General features: G+C 39.1%; 1 protein-coding gene across 2 annotated transcripts in view; it reads right to left on the bottom strand.

The window, feature by feature from the left end:
• nlrc5 (NLR family, CARD domain containing 5) overlaps nt 1-26,384 on the bottom strand; it is a 58,064-nt gene that overhangs the window by 22,545 nt on the left and 9,135 nt on the right. For both annotated transcript variants that reach the window (XM_049573244.1, XM_049573245.1), the window contains exons 6-29: nt 23,437-23,568; nt 21,843-22,158; nt 18,028-18,505; nt 16,287-16,428; nt 15,188-15,318; nt 12,331-12,562; nt 11,984-12,225; nt 9,572-9,655; nt 8,757-8,840; nt 8,490-8,573; nt 8,284-8,373; nt 7,902-7,952; nt 7,732-7,761; nt 7,363-7,446; nt 6,489-6,572; nt 6,155-6,244; nt 5,432-5,512; nt 4,271-4,354; nt 3,850-3,933; nt 3,390-3,479; nt 2,295-2,342; nt 2,166-2,195; nt 1,953-2,036; nt 1,787-1,870 (exon numbers count right to left, since the gene is read on the bottom strand). In XM_049573244.1, the coding sequence (XP_049429201.1) occupies nt 1,787-1,870; nt 1,953-2,036; nt 2,166-2,195; nt 2,295-2,342; nt 3,390-3,479; nt 3,850-3,933; nt 4,271-4,354; nt 5,432-5,512; nt 6,155-6,244; nt 6,489-6,572; nt 7,363-7,446; nt 7,732-7,761; nt 7,902-7,952; nt 8,284-8,373; nt 8,490-8,573; nt 8,757-8,840; nt 9,572-9,655; nt 11,984-12,225; nt 12,331-12,562; nt 15,188-15,318; nt 16,287-16,428; nt 18,028-18,505; nt 21,843-22,158; nt 23,437-23,568 (2,939 nt within the window). The remainder of the gene's footprint in view (nt 1-1,786; nt 1,871-1,952; nt 2,037-2,165; nt 2,196-2,294; nt 2,343-3,389; nt 3,480-3,849; nt 3,934-4,270; nt 4,355-5,431; nt 5,513-6,154; nt 6,245-6,488; nt 6,573-7,362; nt 7,447-7,731; nt 7,762-7,901; nt 7,953-8,283; nt 8,374-8,489; nt 8,574-8,756; nt 8,841-9,571; nt 9,656-11,983; nt 12,226-12,330; nt 12,563-15,187; nt 15,319-16,286; nt 16,429-18,027; nt 18,506-21,842; nt 22,159-23,436; nt 23,569-26,384) is intronic.

Below are 26,384 nucleotides of genomic sequence, written 5' to 3'. Positions count from 1 at the left end.
AAGTTGACCTTTGACCTTTTAGATATAAAATGTCATCACTTTATAATTTTATCCTTTTAGACATGTGAGTGAAATTCTGTCATAATCAGTGTATGAGTTTTTGAGTGATGTCCAAAAATGTTTTGTGAGGTCACTGTGACCTTGACCTTTGATCTTGACCACCAATTTCTAATCAGTTCATTCGTGAGTCCAAGTGAACATTTGTGAAAAATTTAAGAAAAATCCCTCAAGGCCTTCTTGAGATTTTGCATTCACGAGAATGATACAGACCCAAGGTCACTGTGACCTTGACCTTTAAACATTATATTCTAATCAGTTCATTGTGGAGTCCAAGAGAACGTTTGCGCACAATTTGAAAAGGTTCCCCCGAGGTGACACCCAGGAGGCCGCAGGAGAGTGGTTGATGAGTTCATACTGGGCCACCACTTTTAAAGGTGTGTGTGTTTTGTAATGCCTCAGCGCCAGCGATAGCTGCGGCCGGAGGCATTATGTTCTCGGGCTGTCAGTAAGTCTGTCCCATCCTTGTAACCGTGGTATCTCAAGAACACCTCAAAGGAATTTCTTCAAATTTAGCATAAATGTCTACTTGGACTCAACAATGAACTGGTTAGTTTTTGGTGGTCATAGGTCAAAGGTCACTATGACCTTGTCTGTTTGATTCTTGTGAATGCAATATCTCAAGAACTCCTTGAGGGAATTTCTTCAAATGTAGCACAAAGGTTGACTTGGACTTGAGGATGAACTACTTAGATTTGGATGGTCAAAGGTCAAAGGTCGAGGTCACCATGACCTTGCATCAATCTTATTCTTGTGAGCATGATATCTCAAGAACACCTTAAGGGAATTTCTTTTAATTTGACACGAACTTGGACCCATTTAGACTGAAGTATAAACTGATTAGAATTTTGTGGTCAGAGGTCAAAGGTCAGAGTCAGTGTAATGTGACAAAATATTTTTTTGGCCATAGCTCAAAAATTCATATGCTAATTATGACAAAAATTTCACACAAATGTCAAATGGGACAAAATGATCAAATCATTACATTTTATATCCAAAAGGTCTGCGACATCATAATGTTCTGCATAAAACCCTTTTCTGGCCATTAACCAATGTAAAATACATAATCAACTCAGGAAAAGAAGGAGAAACATTTGGTCAGATCCTAAACTGGTGACACTAATCTTGAAACTGTGCTGATTGTATAAATATTATGTGGTGCCAGGGGGAAAATATGTGTGAAACACCATGGTATCATTGAACCTTAACACTTAACACTGGTCAAGTGGCACATTGCTAAGTCACATTGCTTGCTCGTCTACATTGTTTCTTTCTTAAACTTCTAAATTTCCAGACTCATTTCTGTGTATATATGTTACCTGTATCATAAAACATTTGCATAATTTCTGGACAGTGCCATCATCTACATATGTTTGCCATCTTGATATCTGAACATGGTTTTACAATCTCTCCATACAATTCCTCCATCTGTTGCACTGACTGATGATGAACTCCTGAGCTCTGGAGCTGCACTCTTTGTCACTCACACCGCACTTGTACACTGTTTCTACTATCTGTATAAGGCTGAATATTTTGTGCATGTAAACATATTCACTGTTGGACAGCTCCACTGGGATTGCTGTGCAGATAACAAATAAAGACTTCAAACTTGTTAATGCCCCCAACAGCAATTATTAAAGGTTCACATTAAAAAAATCTGGATCCAACTAGAGAAATCTTTACTCCCACACAAAACCACCCACACTAATAATTCATGCATGTGTCTTACTTGATTCTCTGCAGAGACGCCATCTTTGGAAGGACTTTCAGCAGATTCTCAATAGCCTTGTCTGTCAGTGAGCTGTGAGACAAACTGACACAACATCAAAGTATATTACTGTCTTCCTGTTTGGTCATAATCATGAAATATCTGGATGTACAATGATCAAACTTACTCTAACTCCAAATGGGAGCGACACTGGACCAGTCTTTTACAGAGTGTGGTTATATCGGATGGCATGAGGCAGCTGTTGTTTATCCTACAGCATTAAAGAAATTAATTGTAAAGTAATGACTGATGGTAGACTGTTTGTATTTTAAAGAAAACTCAAGGTAGAAGCATGTCAAATGTGTATTTTATCCTCAAACTCTTCATCGGCTTACTGTACCTGAACATCTTTAGCTGCTGTTTGTCATGCCTCAAAGAAGAGCACAGAATTAGCCTATTAGCTGACACATGAAAATACAGACAGTGGTATCAAGATGTGTGGAGGAATTCACAGAGGCAGCTTTTCTACCTTTTGTCAGGGCAGAACTTCAAGATCACCCGCTCTCTGCCTCCATCACTGTAAATCCAGCGGGACACAACGGATTAACACCATTCATTTTTTTGCAAATTTCTATGGCATATATATACTTTATTTTAAAAACAGACAAACCTAAGCGTAATAGGGATACTTTGCCAAATTTCAACTAGCTTTGTGTCATCAGAATGTGGGTAGTATGTGTAAATGAACTGTGGTATGCTTCCCTCCATCTTGCATGCCCCATATCTCCCTGCTTGTTTGCTAACGGTAATCCAGTTTTAGCTGTTGCTTCACCTATAGATTGTACCTCTTACTCTTTTGTATGCCCACTACCACCTAGGGCTGGGCAATTAATCTGACTTATTTTCAATAACAATTCTGGCTTCCATTGATTTTCAAAACAAGATAATTGAGATAAAACAATTTTGTGCCACTTAACAAGTCTAAGAATGTGGCTATGGATTTTGTAAATGAAGCCCCTTCCCAGCGGATGTGCTTGGCCCCTCCCTCCATAGTCCAAACAGAAGTTTCAGCATGAGTTGACAACTGTGAATCACGATGCATCGCCTCTGTGGTTGCTTTGAAACTTAGTTGGTAGAGCTTGTGAGATGGCAGACAGAAAGCCGCTAGTCGAGAAGAAAGGAAAAGCAAACTCTGGTATGGAAACACTTTGGTTTCAGTGAGTCAGATTTGGAACAAACTACAATCATGTGCAAGATGCGTTACATGGCCGTAGCTGCACCACAAAGCAACACCACCATTTCTTTCCAGAAATTGAAGTCTACTCACTAAGTGATGTATTACCAAGTAATAAAAGGACAAAAAGCATCAAAAAGTAAAGGCCCCATTACTCCTGCCACTGCATCAGTCTCATCACAGACATTTCAACACTGACATTACAGTAGCACTGCAATTTTTGTTTTGTTTTTGCATCTTTCTACTGCGTAGACAGCCCAGTTTTGTAAATAGCATTCATCAGCTGTTGTAGTTCTAACTGACAGCATGCCACATTGGTGAAACAGGTGTTCACTCAGTTCCTGCTTTTATAAAGCAATTACTTGCCAAAAAATGTCAGACAAAGAGTACCTGATGTGAATTTGTGTTAAGTTGTTATGGGAGCACAAAGCACCAGCCAGCATCACCACTCCCTCCATGCCAATCCCATTGTTACTGGCACTGAAAAACACACAGACACAAAATAACAATGAGCCATGGGAAGGACATTATCTAGCTCTGAGTGAGCCATTCACACTGAATAACACCCTGGGGTAAACCTAGCAGCTGTCAGCACTGAATCCGTTTTATTTTTGGAACCTGTTTGGTGACAAACTAACAGCTCTGCTTTTGCCAAATATTTTAGATGAGATCAACACAGACTCTAATGTTTCATTTAAAACATCTCCTCCACTCATTCTCATCAAATACATATCATACATCCTTATATTGTTGGCTTGCTATAAAGATCACCAGTAAAGTTTCAGATGTTTTCTTTTTTTTCTACAGTTTTGTATTTATCTTTTGTTACCATTATATATGTGAGTCTTACTTTACTTCCTGGATGCTACTAAGACAAGGAACGACGTCCAACAGTTTCCTCAGACCTCTGTTGCCCAAACAGTTACTGGACAGACTGACAGACAAGAATGTGGGATTAAAATAATAACAAAGAAAGGGCACAGCATAGGTAGCTGCTAAAATAAAAGACAAACAAATATAAACACAGGGCAAAGATCATAAATATAACGTTGCATTACGACTTAGGCCAAATCTGTATTTACCATGCAGGCACATGATGACTGTTAATGAGGTACAACATGCCATTATAGGTTAAACAAGTCATCATCATTACATATAACTATAGACTATAAATGCATATGTTTGTTTTTCATAGCAGATTTTCACATATGGTGCATAAAGATTCACTGACAGGTAAGTGTTTTCTGATTATGTTTTTTTGTGTATCTTACTCCAACAAAGTGAGATCAGATGAGGTTCCCAGACTCCTCAACACTCTCTCCAGATGTGTCGGCAGCAGAGCACAGCAGCTGAGACTGACGGAGGAAACAGCTTGAGAATCACCGTCATCATCATCATCATCATCATCATCATCATCACCAGTGATAGTAATATTCAGTAATACATAGTTATAAAATGAAGTTCCCCTCCGCTCAAACAATGTTTTGCTTGTTGCTGCTTCACCTGGATGTTTGAGTTTCACTGTGCAGTGATGCATGTGCAGAGTTTGACACAATAACATATTCATCTGTTACAGTTGGTAGGTTTCTCTCTGCTCACCTTAAACTAAGTTTAACAACCTGAAACCTACAGTGCACATACACTGAGTGAGAACTGACTTATCAGTGAAGGAGAAGACAACTTTTGTCTTGCTGTTAAACTTTTAATTAAACTTTCTGTGGGAAAACTATATGAAACATAAATCATTATTCCAAGCAGATTATTTTTTAATGTCTTTAAACATGTCTTCTCTTCCTGATACTGCATTATTTAACTGAGTGATCGCTACATATTCTGTTGCAACAGGATGCATCCAAATGTCCGTAATAAACTGTTACAGTGTGTTGCAACCTGATTCTAGTTACACATTTTCTATCTGCTTGCCATATACCAACTCTCCTGTCATTTCAGATCCTGCCACTCCCTCCTGCCCTGCAGTAACCTCTGCGTTACCACCATTTCCCATTCCCTGACCTCCCCTGCCCACCTGTTCACACTTACCCCTTACCAGCCCACTCCCATTCATTCTCCACTAGATCATTTTAAGTGCTTTCAACTTAGGCCCTGTTCACACCTGGTATTAACATGTGCCTTGGGTGAGCAGAGTGGACAGCATTAAGTCTGTCTGTTCACATCTGGCATTAGAGTGAGTCTCCAGCTGCGTCTAGCTTGACCATTTGTGATCTGATCTCACTTGCCTGTTAACATCATCTTTGCCTGCTTTGCCTGATTACTGGACAAGTTTGCATTCCCTTCTTGCCTGTCTTTTATCTATTTTTGACCACAAGTAAAACTGAACTTTTAACTTAACTTGCCTGGTCTCTGAGTTGTGCTTTTGGGTTTAAACCTGGAAATACTGAGCTGTTACACAGGGACAATAATTTCATACATACCAGAGCATTTTAGATTTTTCATTTGCAGGTTTGTCTCTTCCTTTAGAGAACACTATGGACGCCTGGACAGGACTCTGTAGTCTGAAACATTTTTGAAAAAATCAAAGTTACATGGCCGTGGTGATGTCACTATTTATGTAGCTTCTCATAACTATATCATTTATGAGTATTTGTGAATGCTCCCAATGTTTTATGACAAAGTTTAATTTAAATATTGTTGGTTGTTTTACACAGTGACAAGATGTGAGTAACGAAAATCATGCATTTGTTGGTACAACGCTTCAAAGGAATACTTCAATAAAGAGAAAGAAAAATCTCACAACCACTAGCGCCCCTGTGCTGTTTATATATCGGTATTGTAAATACTAAAAATTTTTGTGAAAATCTATGTGTATGCGATGTACTGAGCATAAAACTGGAAAAAGTAGACTTTATTTATGCTGCACGAGTCAAATGAGAGTATGCAGATGTTTTGATATAGTTTTGCTGTTGTTTAACGTGGCCCCCAATGACTTCATTTGATCAACAATTTTCTCAGGGTTTTTTTCTATTTTGTTGTTCACCGCAGAGGCATGCAAGAAAAACAACGTTTTATTTCCAAATGTGAGGTAACACAGAATTAATTGCTATACAAATGGTCATTTGGGGGTTGAAGTATTCTTTTAAAAGTGTTAGCATGTGTGCAATTATAGTATATAATGCACATTACAAGTGTGTCTGTACCTGATGTGAAGTTCCACCACAGCAGGACAATCAGACAGCAGAGCAGTCAGAACCACCAAACCCTCCACTGAAGAGCAGCTCTCATTCACACTGAGGAGACGTATGACTATCAAACAAACTGCTGCTGTTCAATTCTGATAGATGCTGAGCTCTGTTAGTTGTACTCACATATCCTAAACCACTACAAGTTAAGCAGTGCATTACATGTCTTCATGCTACTTTAGCATAAAGCGACATGGCATGTTGTGCAGGAAAATTGAAAATCAGTCAAATGCAAAATACACGTAGCTTTAAGTCACTCTTGTGCTTTGTGATGGGTACTTTGCAGTCTTACATGATCTTGTCGGTGACGTTGAACTTTGGCAAAAACTGAGTCAGCATCCTCAGACATTCAACATCCATATGGTCTCCAGACACACTAGGATGTACAAACACAAACAGAAATTCATTACTACGATTTGAATGAACATACTGTATATGAACAGTGCTCTTACAAACGAGCCAATCTGATACACAGGCAAAATTTGACCAGCAGTGCCAAATTATAGTGCTGGCTGTCTGATGATAACACACAAAATTTCAGTTATTTTTTAATTTCAGTATTCTGCTCTGATGACAAAAAGGGAAGTGATGACATTCACGAGAGACTTCTAAGAACTACTTAGATTGGATGCTTGAAATGTAATTACTTTTTTTTACTTTTGGCAATTGTGTATAGTTCAGCCAGGAACTCCGATAAAACAATAAGTAAATGACTGGCTGTTGTCATTGTACTCAGTGCTGCATCTGTCTCTTTTGGTAGGTTCATTCATTCATCTTCTAACCGCTTCATCCTCTTGAGGGTCGCCGGGGGGCTGGAGCCTATCCCAGCTGACATCGGGCGAGAGGCAGGCTACACCCTGGACTATCGCAGGGCTGACACATAGAGACAAACAACCATTCACACTCACATTCACACCTACGGACAATTTAGAGTTATCAATTAACCTAGTCCCCAATCTGCATGTCTTTGGACTGTGGGAGGAAGCCGGAGTGCCCGGAGAAAACCCACGCTGACACGGGGAGAACATGCAAACTCCGCACAGAAGGGCTCCCACGCCCGGGATCGAACCGGAAACCCTCTTGCTATGAGGCGAGAGTGCTAACCACCACACTAGGTAGGTTGTATCACACTAAATTTAAAAAGAGGTGTACTAGGGGTTACTTACTCCAGGCTAGCCACGGCAGGACAACGCGCCAATGACTCTGCAATTTTTTGCATCTCAGGCTTACTCCATTTCTGGTTCAACAAGCTGGCAAACAAACGTTCACAAGATTAAAACCTATCAACAAATTTTAAAACGTGCTAAACATCAAAACTGTATTCCATAATGTGAAAATCAGTCAGCACACAAATCAGCTCTGAAGTAGCTCTGTCAAAGATTCAGGGGTTGTTTCAGGCCAAGATTGGGAAAAAAGGCAAGGTAGAAGCACCTTGTTCAAAGGAGGAGCAAAGTTCTTCAAGGAAACTGGCTGCGTTAGTAAAGATCTGGACAGCGGTCAACATTTGATTAGAGAGTTACTATCAAACGTCTCACCTGATTGTTGGTTCAGACTTAGTTTTATGGCTGCAGAGTAGAAAGCATAAATAAGACATCAGTCCAGTATGTGCTGTATTGATTTGATCAAAATGGTATTCATAGACACACTGTATGTTTATTTACTGGTGTGTAGTTACTCATTATGTTTATCTGTCGGTGAAACTCACCTAATCAGATCAGAGTTTTGGGAGAAAGTTACTGTCAATTCCTTCTTCCCACTGTAAAAAACAAAACAAAAACGTTTACACTGTATATGAGCTGTATAACAATGTTTACCTTCTTACTTTTTGATGCATTTTACTTAATTCCCTTGAGGTCTGCAAAGTAGGTTTGTAATATTCAAGGATGCATGTGACTGAGAAGATATTCTGGCTGCAAAAATGCTGACAGTGCCAAACTGATAGCACAAAGTGAGTAGTCAAAAATTGAAAGTGTGATAGACAGACTTCATGATGGTGAGCCTCTGTGGATGTACTGTATGGCCTCTGTGCTAAAAATAACAACTAGTTGGCGCTGTGTATGTGTGCACGTGCTTGGGTGTGGTCATACTCTGCATGAAGGTGCTGGATGTTCAAACAGGAAGACATTTTCCCAATAAGATAGTCCACTGCTTCCAGTGAGCTGTTGTTTCGACCCAGCCTGCAAGATGCACAAACACACACAATTAACTCCTGTGCACGGAATCGGCTAAAAATCTGCAGATCTTGAGATATTAAGGTTATTGAGAAATACCATCTCTTTGGCAGTGTACTTACCTTACTGAGACCAGTCTTGGTTGTTTGGGAAAAAAATCTGCTATGTGTTCGATTCCTCTATCTTTCAGATTGTTGTCACTCAGACTGCAAAGCAAACACAAAAGCTTAGTGTTAAAGTTTAGACCTGCACCCAAAATATTTCACCACTTTATCAGGTATAAGGAGTCAGCATCACAACAATATGCTCACTCAATTCCAACGAATTGAGGACCTTTACAAAGGACATGTTATTTGCTGTAGCAGTGAAAGTATGTGAAGCAAATGTACTTGATTTCAGTTATGTCTGGACAGTTCTGTAGAGCAGAGGCCAAACAAGCCGCTCCTGTGGCGGTCAGACTGGCACCACAAAACCTTGAAAAGACAAAAACAAAATCATCCACTTATTGTCGTAGGAGTGTTAAGAGCTGACTGCTCCTACTACATTCCGTACAGTATTTCAAAGACAATTACGTTGATTTGCAAGCAGGGGCAGAGCCGGATGTCGAAAACATTCGGGGCTCAGCTCAAACCTAGCGGAGTCAGGGGGCATGCTTTTCAGGGGCATTTTTTCCCCATTTATGATAACTATATGCACTATTTTTCAAGCCATTTGAGGTAACAGAATGACTAAAATCTACAATTTAGGAAGAGGCTGGTATTTGGTGTAAACAGCATAACTAAACTATTGTAGTTATAACTATACTGGAATAGAGTTCACAGAATCAGTATTTAGTTGACAAATGATCTACATTTAAATCCATGCCGTAATAATCTATGCTGCTCTATCTGCAAATCAACAATAAAACAATGCAGAGTAATTCTGTCTTCAATACTCTGAATTGAATATTAGGTCAACAGAAGAACATTTATTCAATTTCATCAGATTTCTTTAGGGAATAGCAAAGATTCAGGGCTTCTGAAATAACACTGAAGGCTGGAGCCCCAGAAGCCACCCCTGGCTCTGCCTCCGTCTGTGAGTATAGCCTGAAAGCATTTCAGGTACACCACACTTGCTAAGCTATATATGAATTAAAGACAGATTCTGAGGACAGACTGTGAAAAGGAAATAGAGAAAAAAGAAGACAAGAAAAAAAAAATCTTACTCTAGTTTTTTCAGGGTTGTGAATTTTGGCAGAATGGAAGACAGCTTCTCGGCAAATTTGTCACCATACTTGCGGCTGCGAAAACTGAAGGCACACAAATAGTGAAATGGAAAATTAATGAAACAAACCTTCATGTTAGATTGGAAGCTGACATACAAGACTCCCATAAAGCATGTCAAATTTGTTGAGCAAACAAAAGAAAATGTCACTGAAAATTAACAAAACAGCTGAATCTGCTGGTTACAAACTTCTATAGTCAATATAATAATTACTACTGCTGCTGTATTTACATTACCAGTTCCATTTATTATACAGTTAGTCAGTGCGTTCACATGACAGTAGAGAAAAATGATTTACTGTGTTAGTCTGACAAAAAATGGACTCTTCAAATACATGTGAACATGTTGGTCCGACTGAAATCTTACTAAATCGAGTTTCTCAAAGTTGGACTAACACACCCAGAAAATGTGATTGGGTGTTGAATTACTACTGTATGTATACAGTCAATTGGACCCAAACTGGCCTAGGCACTCTGTGCATGCCCCGGCCTTTTAGCCAGAGGTTGAATAGCATTAAATTCAAAATACAACAAAAAGCCAGTAACAACACGGCGAAATTGTCCTGCAGAGGCGTGCATTTTTGGATGGACGAAATGTACAGAGCTGTAAAGTTGTCCACATGGTACCAGTTTGTCACTAGCTAACCATAGCTAACTTGTTTGTCAATTGTTTGATCTGTGATGTAAGAGGTCAACCAGAAAAAGGTCAAATACTAACAAGCAGAAAGGGGTCATTACGCCACCTATGGTAACGGAGTCTGACAAACTTCGGCCAATAACTGATTCCCTTCCCGTGCTTGTATACTCGGACAAGGACAGTAGTCCAATTAAATGGCCTAGTTGAGCTATAACCATAGCTCGACTTAACTGTTTATGTAAACGTACTGATAGTTTAAGAGGGGCCCCTAAAGAGAGCTTCACCTCCCTTGATAGTTTGACAGTACACACTCCTGGGTGACAAATACTTTTTGCAACAAGCAAGGTATGACTGCATGGGAGCACTGTGACACCGACACTGGGACCAATAAAAAAGGGGCCTTGAGCACTTTTGGCAACACTTACTGCCGGTATCAACTTATGATCAAATTTTGATTGCCGTTGGAGACTTGTCCATGCAAGTAGAAAAAGAGTAAAAACCTCTGTTTGTTGCTGTTTGAGTTTACTATGTCTAGTGTGCAGAACTCAAGAACTACAGTCTCAGTTAATTTTTCTCATAGAATCTGTTTGTATTTTTACAGTTAAGTCAATGTCCTGGCCAGTTTCCCTTTAATCTTTCTGCCTTTTCTGTTTATTGTTTTATATTTGAGTTGAGTTACATGTGTACACAGTGTGTAGGTGTTCTTTTATGAGTTGGTCTAATAAAATGTCCCTTAATGGTGTCAGTTGTCCTTTTGCACTTGAGTCCGGGCTACTGCATGACTTGTTAAAGAGTGACTTAGCCAACAACAAGAACACAGCAGGAAATGAAGAGCTTTAGTCAGATTCACAGTATGTGGAACAGGTGGCCAGTCAGCTGAGGAATGTTACTGGCAAAGCAGCAGTTCCTTCCGGAGCCACATCCACTGCTGCCGTTTAACTGTAAGCCCAACAGATTTCAGACTCTTCACAGCTCAACACCATCAGTCCTACTGTATCATTCCCATACAATGACACATTTCAACTGCTCCTCAAGCACACTTTTCCTCTGGCCATAAAATAGTTCTTAGCCTCTCAATGCTAGATGCTAGTTGCCAGCAATTTTTCTGTTCACACTTAGAGACTATGGCCCCTAGTTTCGCAGATCGGGCGAGGCGGAGGTGATTGCAGATAGTTGCATTGAATAGTGATTTGTGTGGGTATTTATTGCATTGTTAATGTGCCTGACATTCTGGAAACCTGCCTGTGAGATTTTGGTGACGTGTGCACACTGTCCGCCGATCAGCCAAACTTCCACTTACACCGGCTGCGCTCCGCCTGCGCTGACAGTAGACCTGGTTTCAGTTGGCGAACTTTTAGCACACCTTCGGTGAAGCCTTTTGGCACGAAACTGTCACTGCGCCAAGCTGGATCTGTCGACACCTCCCCCTGCTGCGCCACCACACCCATCTCAGCGCACCTCAGTCAGCCAAACTACCAAACGGAGCACGCCTCGGGTTGCACTGCTCAAAACTAGCTCTGAGCAGGGTTCACCACCCTGCACCACCCTGCACTGCGCCGGGAAACTAGAGGCCTATGGGTCTCCAACAGAAGAGAAATCCCCCAAGGATGAATACAATATGACGTATGGGGCAAATTTTGCTTCTGAAGCTATTTCAAACTGTTTGAATTTTTGTGTGTGTGTGTGTGTGTGTGTGTGTGTGTGTGTGTATTTGTACCTGAGGTATTGAATGTACTGACACCTTGGCAGCACATCTAAACACTCCAGCTCCATTGAACATGCTCCAAAGTCCAATCCAATGCCAATATCACCTACTGAGTTAACTACAAAAGCCAGAGCATCAATATCATTAGGTGACAGCCAGATGTTGCGCAGCTCCAGGGTGGGTCTCGTCCCCACAAACTCCTTAGCTAGTTGGTTGTCCTGGCTCTCCTGGACACAGTGGCAAAGCTCCAATATCTGGGGAGATGTAAGAAGAATCAGAAACAGGAAAGAAACAACGAGAATGGGTTAAAGTTCAACAATACATTATTCTGTCAGAATTGACTTCAGTTTATATTCTACCTTTGGTCCAGTCAGGGTGTTGCTGTGACAGAGGTTTTTAAGCAGTTTTCGAACAAGAGCTTGTCGTTGTTGCACCCAACTTTGGCTTCCTGTTCCACCAGAGGTCTTGGCTAATTGAACTAAGGCTGCAGTGCAGTGTGGGGAAGCCAGACCACAGACATACTGGTGCAGGGAGTCAGTGAAGACTGTCCTCTGGTCTGACCTGGTCGTCCAGCGAGTTCTCAGACTGAATCTGAGAGAGCAGTGAGGAAGAGGACAGAGTAAAGTCAATATTTTATCTGGATTAATATTAAGGTACACACTTACATTATGTTGCTGTGTAGAGGATAGATCCTGGCCTTTCCAGCCAGATGGGAAGCATGACGTACACGTACAGTAGACACACTGTCCTGCTTTGACAAGTGATCGTCATATGACAATGACATATTCTGGCATGAGAAAAATGTTCATAGTTTTTATTTATGCACTTACAGAAGCAAACCACTGAGTAATTTTACTCAGAATTCCCAGGGTGTTCGCTGTTTGTATGCTAAAAGGAGCCTCCGCACACTTTCACACCTGCTGATTGGTTCATTTGGTCCAGATAAAGGGAAAAAAAACGTTGGTTAATGAACGTTGCTGCACTTTAGTTTTGGTCCACTTCCTGTTCAGACTGATTTTTAGAAACCAACTAACCAAGTGGAGTAAACATGAAGTTATACAAACTAAACAGAAATATATTGGTTACACAGTTTTGGCAATTGTCATCCTGCCTTATTAATGCATCAGGGTACGTGGGTAAATAAAATTCAAGTGTGCTTCTAATGTGAATATTTATGTTCTCTGGAGTTGTACAATTAGACTGCTAATTGATCGCGTGTTAAGAATAATGACTGACACAGTTAGGATTTTAAAAAGGAGGAATATTCCAATAGGTGTTTCAGTGGGATTGCTGTCACACACATTTTAATGAAGTTAATGAACTATTAAGTGCACAGAGTAGGATACAAGTAAAGACCAAGGTTTTAATAGCTTTTGATTGTTTAACTGATCATACAACACTACACAAAAAAAATCCTTTGCCAGACTTGAAGCCTGGGATATTGCCAGACTGTTATATATATAACATATATAATTAAAAGCCGTGACAGCAAGTGGTCAGTGTGTGTGTGTGTGTGTGTGTGCGTGTCATAATGGCAAAATGTGGTCCTGTAGACACTTAATGTAATGGAAACTACCACAAAAGTGTTTTGAGTATTTGCCAGGTGTTTACATGTCTGTCTGTCTGTCTGCACAAAATTTTACAGGTGTATAGCTGAGATCATAAAAAAGATGAGTGCAAAGGTTGCTGTATGGTGTGAGCCTAAAGTACTTTATGCCCCTGGCCCACATTTATTATTAGTCACAGAAAGCTATACCTTAGAATTAATGAATCATTCCCGTCCACTGAGCCAGTGCAATCTAGGACGTGCAGAATAAATCTGGCACAGTTCAGCTGTTTTGCCAAACTTGCTTCTCTCATGTCATTTGTTCCTTTGCACCATTAACAGTGATTTGACTTCCTGGCTGTTTTGATCCCAGCACAAGATGGTGTCTAGTATATAATGTGTCTATTCAGAAGAAGGCTTTTATAGGGTGACAGAAGTGACCTCCTGCTATGTCGGTGCTTTCCACTTCTGCTGACCCCCAGAGTGTCCAGTGCTGTGATTGGACCATCCGCTTTGTGCCTGCATCAGTAAGTTTCTGGATTCCTTCTAGGGAGAAAGGACATCTCACGGTGTGCTCAGCTTACACGGCTCATCTTTTTCCATGGCTGGGTTATTCCTGGTATGTTCCTGGTAGAGTGTTACATTATATGCTGACATTCTGTAGTGCTCTGCAACTTGTGTTGTTACTCAGAAAATGCAGAAGTACCTCTAGCACACTGATGATTTAGATACTTATATACAACCTCCAAGATTGGTCAATGCTTGAAAACAATTATTAGGATTTTCTAAATGATTTTTCAAGCTTAAGTTACAGGGCTCTAGTTTGGTGGCAGTGCACATGCAGCTGGCTTTTACCTGACCTGATGTTGGGCGCACAGGAGTTTCATTCAACGTAAGAAGCACAAAAGTAGGTATTGGTATTGAGAATATTTTGAAAATTGGATCATACAGCCAGTGCTATAATGTTAATATACATCCGTTTCCAATGTGTCACTCAGCTGATAATTTGACAATTCTGTCAAAAGGCACAAACTAAATATATGGAGGAAATGCAGAGCAAGCTGATAATGTTGTGTAAAAACAAGCTAGTTGTAATTATAACTGATTCTATGCACAGGTACAGGCACAGTGTGCAATTACTACAACTTAAAGAGGCTCGAAGTAAAATTCAGGTCTTGTGAGTTGTCTGCACACAGCTCTCAACGTGGAAGTGCGTGAGCCAGAAGCTAGCAGCTAACCATGCGAGCTCCAGAAACAGTGCTAAACAATGGCAAAAATTCTGAAGGGACAACTACTACTACGACACCTTCCCCATATCAGTGGCAATCACTACATAAGCACAGAACAAAACGGCGGTGATGAGCTAGCCAGTGGGGTACACACATGTACTACCACTACAAACAACAGAGATGCTCGGATTACAACACACAGAGATAATGTGACTTCATTCTCGGTTCAGGATGCCATAACTCCACTGTATCTTTACATAGCAAATAGTGGTTTACTGCTATATTAATTTTCTGAATGCTACATACAGAACTTTTAAGGAAAGTTTGTGTTTGTAAAGGTCATCTGATTGACAGCTCCATAAAGGAAGCCTGCAGTTTCCTTGACAAATATAAACATGTTCTTTTCAGTCACATTTGGCTTTTCTGAATCCAGTTCCCTACCTCTTCTTGAGCTGCATGTCACTAACATCAGTGCTGGTCATGATTCTGATTGCAGCCAAAAACTCCTGTAGTGTCAGATGAATGAAGCAGTAGCAGTTGACAAGCATCCCATCCTCACGTCTGAGCTCCACCTGACAGGATGATATGGACAACGTATTGTTATGGTGAAGTTTTGGCCAGAGGGTAATGTCAGACAGTACATGACAGTGACATAAATTACATGAAAAGATTGATCATTTCATGAGCATGGAAGAGTTAAGATACGAAGAACATTTCACGATGTCAGCCATAGCCACAACAAATTTGAAACGACACCCTGAATTAAAGAATCTGAGCAGTCTTGGAAAATATCTTTGAGTAAATGATGATCACAACAAACCATTAACAGAGAGTAAGACCGCAAACTGACAGTGGCACAGTCGTGGTCTTTTTTTCCCCTATTTTTTCATTAATGCTTTCTCTAAATTTAAATTATAACACATCTTTCAGCTATAGAGACTGCAATGAAGCCAGTGGTGGAGCCTATATCAGCCCACTTGGAAGCATATGAACTTAATTATTTATGGATTTGAACTGCTGCATGATTTGGTTCAAGAAAAATTTCCATTGCATCAAAAAAAAAAAAAATAAATAAATTGTTGAACCTCTTATCTTCGCTCTCTGCATAATATGCTGCATTGTTTAAGCGGTAACACCTACGTAGGTTTTCCTTGGCTTTTAAAAGGATTCTCTGTCTGTGATTCTATGGTAGTACAGAGTGAGTCATGTAGTTTGGGAAGTGGGCAGTGGAGGAGGAGATTCTACTTAAAACGAATAGCTCAGAAAACTCATTTGAAAAAGAGAGGAAATTAATTTAAGCTAGATAATTTTTTGGAACCGTGAATTTAGTTCAAATATCAAAATCATTTTAATCTGTGTAAACTGAACTGAGCTAACTCTTGTGAAGTGTTGACTGACACCAACAGGAGCCACTCCCCAAAACAACATACACACACACACACACACACACCCCTCCCCAAACTCTTACCTCCTTCCAAAACTAACACCGCCCTCTAGTTTCAGAGGACATATTCACACATAGTGTACAGCTAAGTCTGACCTGTGAGAAGAGCCCTGTCCTGATTGAAAACTTCAAAACATCCTGAGTGATATCTTCTTCCATGAAGAGGATCTTGCTGTCCTCCAAGCCTTTCCAGGCCAGCTGACTCAGCTCACACAACTCCGATTGATACTGACTCAGACTGGTCAGCGTACACGCCGATTGCACAAAGAGGCCGAAAACAGAGAACAACAACAAATAACAAATCACAAACATTTGCTGCATTGAAACTTTGTATAATTAATTATGTAAAAGTGAAAACTGGGTAAAATGAAAGGGAAAGTTTGGATTTTTTGAAGTGGGGTTGTATGGGGTACCTTTCCATAGTCAGTTAATCACATACAGTAGATGTCTGTCAGCTAGGGCTGCAACTAACGATTATTTTCATTGTCGACTAATCTATCGATTATTTCTTCGATTAGTCGACTAATCATTTCATTGGAAAATGTGTTAAAATGTTGAAAAATGTCGTTTTCTCTCTCCCAAACCCCAAAATTATGTCATCTAATGTCTTGTTTTATACTCACGCCAAAGGGTTTTAGTACACCGTCATGGGAGAGTGTGTAAAGCTGCCAATATTTGACCGTAAGAAGCTGCAATAGGGGTATTTTGGGGTACTTTTATAGTACTTTTCTATGAAAAATGACTCAAACCGATTAGTCGACTACTAAAATAGTCACCGAATATTTTAATAGTCGATTAGTCATTGATTAGTCGACTAATCGTTGCAGCCCTACTGTCAGCACGCCAACAGTTTGGAGAAGCCATTGGAGTGCTGACACAGAAACTATGCAATGAACTGCTGTGGAGGGGGAAGCAGCAAAACATGTTTTGCCACCTAAAAAAGACCCACCTAAAAAATCAGTATCACTTTAAGTGCACACTATATTGAGAATATTTTCACCCCTTTATCTTTCCGTCAGACAGCAAGTTCTGATGGACTAAGGGCTTCAGTTCCTTATCTATGCTCTTGTCAAGGCCACCAGAGTCCATTGACAAAACAATGGTAAATTTGGCTCAATGATCATTAGAGGTGCTGGCCTACGGCTGCTTAAATAAGTTAGTTAGTTTGATTGTGTGATTTTGGTGAATCTGAAATAACCCTTTAAACACCGAAGTCACAAAATAACAAAAACAAACAAACTGATCAAGAGAGTGGTAGACAAGAACTCCAGTGTTCAGTGATGTTAAATCACTGTTTTTCTCAAAGAGAGAGCTACAGTTCCCGTTGGAGATTGCGGTCTGACGGCAAAGTAAAGCAGTGAAAATTTTTGAAATACAACGTACACTCAACTGATATTGATTTTTTTCTTCTTTTTGTTTGATGGGACTCTTTTAGGTGGCTAAAATACATTTTGTTGCTGGCCCCTCCACAGCAGTCCCTTGTTTAACTACCGTTTCAGACTCTAGCCTGCTTCTCCAAACTGGGGGTGTGCCGGCCAACATCTACTGTATGTTATACACTGACTATTAGACTATGGATAAATACCTCAAACAACAAGCCTCTCACTAAAATGAAGACACTGTAGAATCTTTTTGTCATTTTTAAAAGACTCCTAAATCCTATGAAGGGTTTTCCTGGATCACTTCTCTCGTTTAAAATATTAAAATGCCTTAATAATGAAAGATCAAGCTCTGAATTCATCTTATCAATCAAATGTATTGAAAACTCTGTGTTATGCATGGTGTGTCAGTGGTGGGAAGTGGTGTTTTCATGTTAAGTGCTCTACTTAGCCCTCACCTCTGTAGAACTCTTGTGGTCTTTGGCTCGTCATCCCTTCCTCTTTTATCAGGGTCATGGCTCAGAAAGGCTCCAAGAACAGTGAGGTAGACCTGGGTGAGGGTGGAGGGTATCTGGACTTGTACAGGAGGCAACTGGGCTCTACCATTTGTCCCATCCATCATTATGTCTTCACTCCCCCTTCTTCCTCCTTGGTCTCCCCTTTGTACGTAACTCCCTCCTCTACTGCCCTCTTCTCTTCCTCCTCCTGGAATCTGTACTCCTTTTTCGTCTTTTACTCCCGCTTTTCTCCTTGTCTCACTTAGTGCTTCTTCTGGTATCTGCATCTTTCTTGGGTTTCCCCTTTCCAGCAGTAAATGCTCCAGACAGATACAGCAGATGTTGCAGAGGGCAGGGAGGTATGACATGGCGAGTAAGTGTCGACTAGAGAGAAGCAGATCTGCTGCCTGCACTCCAACAGCTTTGTTTGCTGAGTGACCTTTGAAATTGAAACATAAATTAGTGTCACCTACTTTGCCTGATCAGACCTCTTCTATGACTGTGCGGGTGTGTTCACAGTGGGCTTTATTGACATCTCCCTGACTCTCCTGCTATGTTTCTTATTACATGAAGTTTAGAGATCCTCCCAGCATACTGACACTCAGCCCAACATCAAGCTGAACAGAGGTCAGCTAGACTAACGTAAAACACGTGTGGGTGCGCTAGGTCAATTTCAAAACACACATGAGGAAACTGCATTAAATGAGTTCAACCCACATCACTTGATTCATACTAGCATTAGTTCATTCTGTTTGCAGGTCCTTTTAAAAGCTAATTTTACAACAATTATGCCAGACACACAATAATCTTAGCATTAAGTTTGTTCTTTTAGCTAAACATAACTGATCTAATATCCTCCGGAGTATTAAAGGGGTACACTAGCAATTTGGTGCTTCATATACACCCAACATTTCCTCAATTTGATCTTGTAATTCCTAATATGGTTCAAGCCAAGCAGCAACCTATGGGGCTGAAAAATGAAGTCAACACATTACTGCTAAAAACTGCAGTACTCCTAATGGCCACTCGAGGCTGGCTCCAAGAGTGAGACAATCCCCACAGAACCCCCTGTTAAAATGCCCATCTTAACAGCAGAATATTTACAGCCTGGTAAAAAAAAACAAAAAAAAAAAAACAGTTTGAGTCTCTATAGCTCCTTTCCCTATTCATTACAACTGTACAGAGGATGGATTTTAGTGTAACTCATACATTTAAATGTTATTAAAGTGATAGTTCAGGTTTTTGGACATGAAGTTGTGTGAAACGCTGACCATCTGTAGCTCTGATGTGACGGTGTCACTACTCTCAACAAGCCTCCTGCTCTGAGAAATCGCCCGTAGCTTACCGGAGAAAAAGTAGTTCTGAAGACCAAAAGGTTTTAAGCTACAAAAAAAGTATGCATGTGTTTTGTTAGACTATTTCAATAATTTTAAAACATCCCCACATTACGTCAGACTTTGCTATCAATTGGGACTATTTTCTGGCCAGTATCACTCCGCCGTGCAGGCCTGCAAGACAGCACGCCAACAGAAATCAATAAAACAGTTCATCACCACGCCATGCAGGTGCATAGCAACGGCTAACGAAAACTTCATCGGCTGTTTCCAACAGAGAACCAGTAGACTATTATTAGTGAGGAAGAAGATGTACTAGCCCTATACATACCTACTACTACAGCGCAAACACTGGCTCAGGCTCATGACACACCCTCGTCAGCTGCTGTAGGTAAACAGAGGAATACCAAAATGGTGCAAACTTGTGATTTCCCCAGCTGTGGGAATAAAAACATCGCCGGCTCCCAATTCCATCGGTTTCCTGTTACAGATGTAACCCGTAGGCAACTTTGGCTTGTGTCAATTGGGAAGAACTATCACTTTAAGGTAGCGTATTATCAGTATTGGGAAGTAACTAGTTAGATGTAAACAGATGAAATTGTAATCTGTTACTGAGAAAAAACATGTATTTAAATCACAGTAACTAATCAAAATGGGTTTACACCCAAATACAGTTTGTTTTTTTTTTCTCTGTAAAAAGTTTATAAGTACAATGTAGCATTCATCCTGTTGTGTTGAATCTTTTTGCCATGCAGTTATGCCCTCTTATGCCACAGCCTATTTCCAAACATCAGCTTTTCTTGCAGTTTAAAGGATGTTAGAATGAAAAGTAATCAAATTTAAATTACATTACGTTGATAATGTAATTAAAATGGTTACATTACTCTTTACTTTTTTAACAGGGTAACTAGTAATCTTTAATCTTTTACATTTTAAAAGCAATCTTACCAACACTGCATATTATTGGATAACGCAACCATGGCGTAACCCCAGATTTACAAAGTGCAGTAGCTGTCCCTGTTTAAGTGTATTAACAGTGCATTAAAAGTTAACTGTAACATTTTGGTAACCTACGAGAGTCTTGGTCAGCATTTGGTTGTACCCAAAGACCCTTTGAGAAGTCAGATATTCATTTTTTCTGGTAAATACATTTTGTTTTATTGGTTGTAAGCCTGTTTTTTTTGTTGTTGTTGTTGTTTTTTCTGTAGCGAATATTAGCATTTGCATTATCAAAATAAACAATGGCGGTAAATGCATCATGCTAACAAAGCTAGCAGCTAGTATTAAGGTTACCTTCACCTTCCCATCTAAATGTGGTCACTTCTGGCTCCAAAAATCCAAGATGGTGACAGCCAAAATGCCAAACTCAAGGCTTTAAAAGTGGCTATGTCCACTATTTAATATAATCTTGGTTAGAGCTCCAAGTACACTGGGAGCTAAACTTCCCATAATGCAACTTAATAATTTAAAGTCTCCCTAATGACATCATCATAGGTTATTTTCTCAAACTTTAGAAAGCAACACAACATATTTTTAAAACTGTTTTCATCAGTCACATCATACTCCTGATGACAAGTAAAGTTTGTATTCTCCCTTAATGTAACTATGTTTTAAGGGGACTTAAAAATAATGTTATTAAGCAATTTTCCATAGTTACTGTTGACCACAACCAAGTTACCCAAATAACAACAGTCAACCAAACAACTAAGCATGTTGTATACAATATGTAAAACTAATGGAGGCACTTGTCACCTTACAGGTCCTTGTCCAGGTCCTTCAGTTTTCCACAATCCAAAGACATGCAAGTCAGTTTAACTGGTGACCCAAAATTGCTCGAAGGTGTAAATGTGAGCACGAATGGTTGTCTGTATCAAGTGTCAGCCCTGTGATTGACTGATGACCTGTCAGCAATGTCAGCTAAGATTGGCTCCAGACCCCCACCCCCTCCAAATCAAAAGTAACTGACCTTCATCTGCCTTTTTCCATCCATCCACCAGGTGCCTTTGGTCTTTCCCCATTACCTGACAACCTACCCATCTTCTTTTCTAACTTCCTGCATCTGCTCTGCTGCTCTGTCTGGCCTTCCCTGTCCACCTCATCAGCTACTCTCTATATTCCAGCCCAGATTCTTTGTTACTCTGTCAAATTATCAAAATTGCAATGTAGTTTTCATTTTTCAATGTAGCTTTTAAGCTTCTGTTATCTGTCTGCCTTATACCGCCTTGCCTGACCTACTGCCCTCCCAGTTTGGTACAGACTACCTGTTTGTTTGCCTGCCTGCCTGTAAGCTATATTTCATGAATAAACCATTGAAATGATCCTACTGCATACTTGCATTTGGGTCTTTCTCTTGTTGCCACCCTCCCACACTGAATCATGACACTTTTTCTCTGCAGAATAACAAATAACACAATGTAAATATAAAAGAATGCATGACATCACCTTTGACTCGAAAGAAGTTGTCCACATACTCCTTGATCGCGTGGCGGTCCCACCCCAGCAGCTGCCCTACTTTATCTGATATGCCCTCCAAATCAATGACATCGCGTGCTCGACAGGTGACCACCACAGTACATCCTGGTAGAAGCTGACGATTTAACAGTGCTGAGATGAGATCTGCAACAGGCAGAGGCTTTTCTGGGTCCAATAGCTCTCTCTGCAGCTCTTGTCTGGTGAGTTTGCTGTGAAACTCATCATAGCCATCCAGCACCCAACAGGTTTGCTCTGGATTGGAAAGGAGGTAGTGCACAATGGCTCTCTGCTCAGAACACAGAATATATGAGGAATGTAAGAATAACAAAGGACATCGTATTAGTTCACCTCGTTATACTAGTAACTTTGTTCAATGTCAATTGCCTTTTTAAAAAATGGTTTAAAATACAACATCTGACTGGTGGACATGTTGAGCGGCAATATCATAAACCCTTTATTCTCTAAAGTCTCTCTACACAAGTCCTCTAACTGTACTACTGTTGAACAAAGATAAGATAAACTTTATTGATTAAAAAGAAGAGATAAGGAAAAGTGATTCAGTGATGACTAAAAAATTAACAAGATGAAAGAAACATGACTAAAACACAAATAAGATAAAATAAAAATAACACAATGGCACGGTGCAAGCCACTGGAAATAACAGGTTTGAGAGTGCAGTGGCTTCATTTTGTCTTGTGTCTGAAAGGGCCTTAATACAGATCATGGATGACTGCATTAAATAGATATGATAATACACACATTGTGTGTAGCATTGTACTGAAAAATTGCACAAGATAGTCGAATGTAAAGGACACACACACATATATATATATATATATATATATATATATATATATATATATGTATATGTGTGTGTGTGTGTGTGTGTGTGTGTGTGTGTGTGCGTATATGTAAACATAGTATATACTATAAAGGGTGCCTGCACAGTAGAAGTATGTGTAACATGTAAACAATATATATACAATATAATGTGCATATATAATAAGACATGTACACTACATGTATGATGCATGTATGGTGATGGTGACAGAGACAATAACAGTCTTACATATTGTTATGCTCATGTTAAAAACTCCACCAATATTATTGAAAGTATGGTAACCAATATCTCACAATGTATTAGTTATGTAAATGCACATAAATACAGAAGATAGCAGTTTTTCAACCTACTGACTGTAGTTTCCCTCCATTTATGAACTCATACTATTCAACCTAAATAACTTTTCTCCTGCTCTAACTCCTTATTTTCTCCACCTGCTCAAAAAGTATGTAGTTATTTTCTTTACAATATGTTTTATTTCATTTTGATTTCAAATGGAAATCTTTTTAAAGAATTTTACCACTGAGACCAGCTTAGCTTTATGAATACAGCCCCTTATGATCTGCCAATCAACCTGAGAGCAGTCGTAACTTTGATTCTGTACAGGACTACTTTAGCTGTTGTGCTAAATGTAACCTGCTGGCTAAAGTGCTACTTTTAAAATGTACAATAGGAAAAGTCCACATTTACGAGGGCACTGTTCTTGTATTGCTACCTGCATACCTTTTCATCATCGCCTCCTTTTGGAGGGAGGTAGTGTCGAAATAGCAGCTCAGACACTGAGAGAGGATGGGACAATATGTTGAGCTGACGAAACTCTAGCAGGATAAACAGGTAGGATGAAGGGACAGGACCCTGGATGATACGAGAGTGAAGAGGATACAAACAATGAGAGAACAAAATAAAAACAAACTGAGAGAATAAACCAAGTATCAAAGGAACAGTTCAAGTCTGCATTAGCCACTGCAAGCATAACACTTGAATCTTCCACTGAACTGTTGGGGATCAGCTGCACTTTGGGTAATATCGGTGCCAAGTTTTTTTGTTTGGTTGTCTGCTTGTTTTTTGTTTGTTTTATCCTTTAAAAACCTGTCAATCATATGACTGACAATGTTGGAGGGACTGAAATGCTAAATTGGCAGAATGCTCTTGTAAAATCATGTTTTTATCCTGACCCTGATCCAAGACAAGTATTGAAAACATTTCATATTAAACGTTGATCTGAAATGAATAAAGCCTTAGCCTTAGTCTGTAGTAAGCTTAAAGGAGCAATAAGCAAAATTCACCATGTCTAGATTGAAGGAATTAAAAAATTGCTATGTGAAGAACTAGAGGTGTAATTTCATCTGGAGTATAGCATGACGTCACACACCCTCTCTTTGTGTTGATCTCCAGCCCATTGTTCACAAGCCGGTCCGGCTGCGCGTTCATGTACGTTCATGTGAATCGCCGCCTCCTTCCTCCTCTCAGAACCCTTGGCCCTCCCTTATGGGGTGCCGTTTGTAAAGTGTCTCACGCTGAAAATAACATCAACATTTTGCCACATTTAGCTTCAAACAATGTTTAAAAAAGTATTGTGAATTTTTTAACGTCACCTTTTACCACATTTACAGCAATATTTGTTAACTTAGAAATATATTAAATCGTTAAATCTAAATATTAAATGTGGCACCTAAATGTTAAATGTTAAATCTAAATATTAAATCTAAATCTAAATCTTAAATTTAAATATTAAATCTAAATCTAAATGCTAAATATAAATATAAATATAAATGTTAAATCTAAATATTAAATCTAAATATAAATATAAATGTTAAATCTAAATATTAAATCTAAATATAAATGTTAAATCTAAATATTAAATCTAAATCTAAATGTTAAATCTAAATGCTAAATATAAATCTAAATCTTAAATCTAAATGCTAAATCTAAATATAAATATAAATGTTAAATCTAAATATTAAATCTAAATCTAAATCTAAATGTTAAATCTAAATGCTAAATCTAAATCTAAATCTAAATGTTAAATCTAAATGTTCTGGGTGAAACTAAATATTTAGCTAATATGCAAATTTACACTGCCGGTCACCGGAAGTACCAAAATAAAAGCTCGAGATGGTCAGACTGTGTTTATAGAATCAAATAAGCAATTAAAACCAACTTATCGGGAAATGGACACTTGAACATACATTAGCGTGATAATAACTACCTAAAATAACAAGAAACGTGTTTGGAGAAATTTTATTTGATGTTTACTTTGAGTTGTTAGTGTCCCTTCGGAGGGAATCACCTCGTTGTTTACAAATACTTCCGGGTAGAAAACCAGCGGAGTTTAGCCACACATATATATGCATATCTCACATTTTTCACGTCACTGTATCACCGTTTAGACTAATCTGGTGTTTGTGCACACCACACACCACACACACACACTATGACTGAACAAACATTACTATCACGTTCTGAAATTAATAATATGGTTATCGTAGATTAGCGGGGCTAACTGTTAGCTGTTAGCCCCGTTAGCGGTGTCTGTAATGACTCATTAACTCTAAACGGTCTGTGAAAAAAAATATTTTTTTTCCAGCGGATGTCTTAGTTACAACATGATTGAGCTAACTGGAGTAGTTTCATGTCGTATTCAACAACGGGAGACATTTAACAGATGACGTCCTGATAGCTTTGCTGCTGCTGCAGCCGCTGATGCTTTCTAGACATCGTGATTTCCCAAAACTGAATAAATACCACACATCGCAACACAAAACTGCTTTGCTAGCTCAATCATGTTGTAACTAAGACATCCGCTGGAAGAAAATATTTTTTTCACGGACCGTTTAAGAGTTAATGAGTCATTACAGACACTGCTAACGGGACTAAGAGCTAACGGTTGTTAGCTTAGCTTAGGTTGTTAATCCCTCCGAAGGGACACTAACAACTCAAAGTACACGTCAAATAAAATTTCTCCAAACATGTTTCTTGTTATTTTAGGTCATTATTATCACGCTAATGTATGTTCAAGTGTTCATTTCCCCCGATAAGTTGGTTTTAATTCGTTATTTGATTCTATAAACACAGTCTGACCATCTCGAGCTTTTATTCTGGTACTTCGGTGACCGGCAGTGTGAATTTGCATATTAGCTAAATATTTAGTTTCACCCAGAACATTTAGATTTAACATTTAACATTTAGATTTATATTTAGCATTTAGATTTAACATTTATATTTATATTTATATTTAATATTTAGATTTAACATTTATATTTATATTTATATTTAGCATTTAGATTTAACATTTATATTTATATTTAACATTTAGATTTAGATTTAGATTTAATATTTAGATTTAACATTTATATTTAGATTTAGATTTAATATTTAGATTTAACATTTAACATTTAGGTGCCACATTTAATATTTAGAATTAACTATTTAATATATTTCTAAGTTAACAAATATTGCTATAAATGTGGTAAAAGGTGACGTTAAAAAATTCATAATACTTTTTTAAACATTGTTTGAAGCTAAATGTGGCAAAATGTTGATGTTATTTTCAGCGTGAGACACTTTACAAACGGCACCCCATACTCCCTCCCTATAAAAGGCTACAGCCAGTGAGCAATGGCAGCGCATATTTTCAAAGCAAAACGGCGGGGAGCGGAACGAAACGTCCA

This window comes from Epinephelus fuscoguttatus, linkage group LG4 (genome assembly GCF_011397635.1).
Source record: "Epinephelus fuscoguttatus linkage group LG4, E.fuscoguttatus.final_Chr_v1".
Taxonomy (NCBI): domain Eukaryota; kingdom Metazoa; phylum Chordata; class Actinopteri; order Perciformes; family Serranidae; genus Epinephelus; species Epinephelus fuscoguttatus.
The sequence above is the reverse complement of the archived record's forward strand: the minus strand, read 5'-3'. Positions and strand labels throughout refer to the sequence as shown.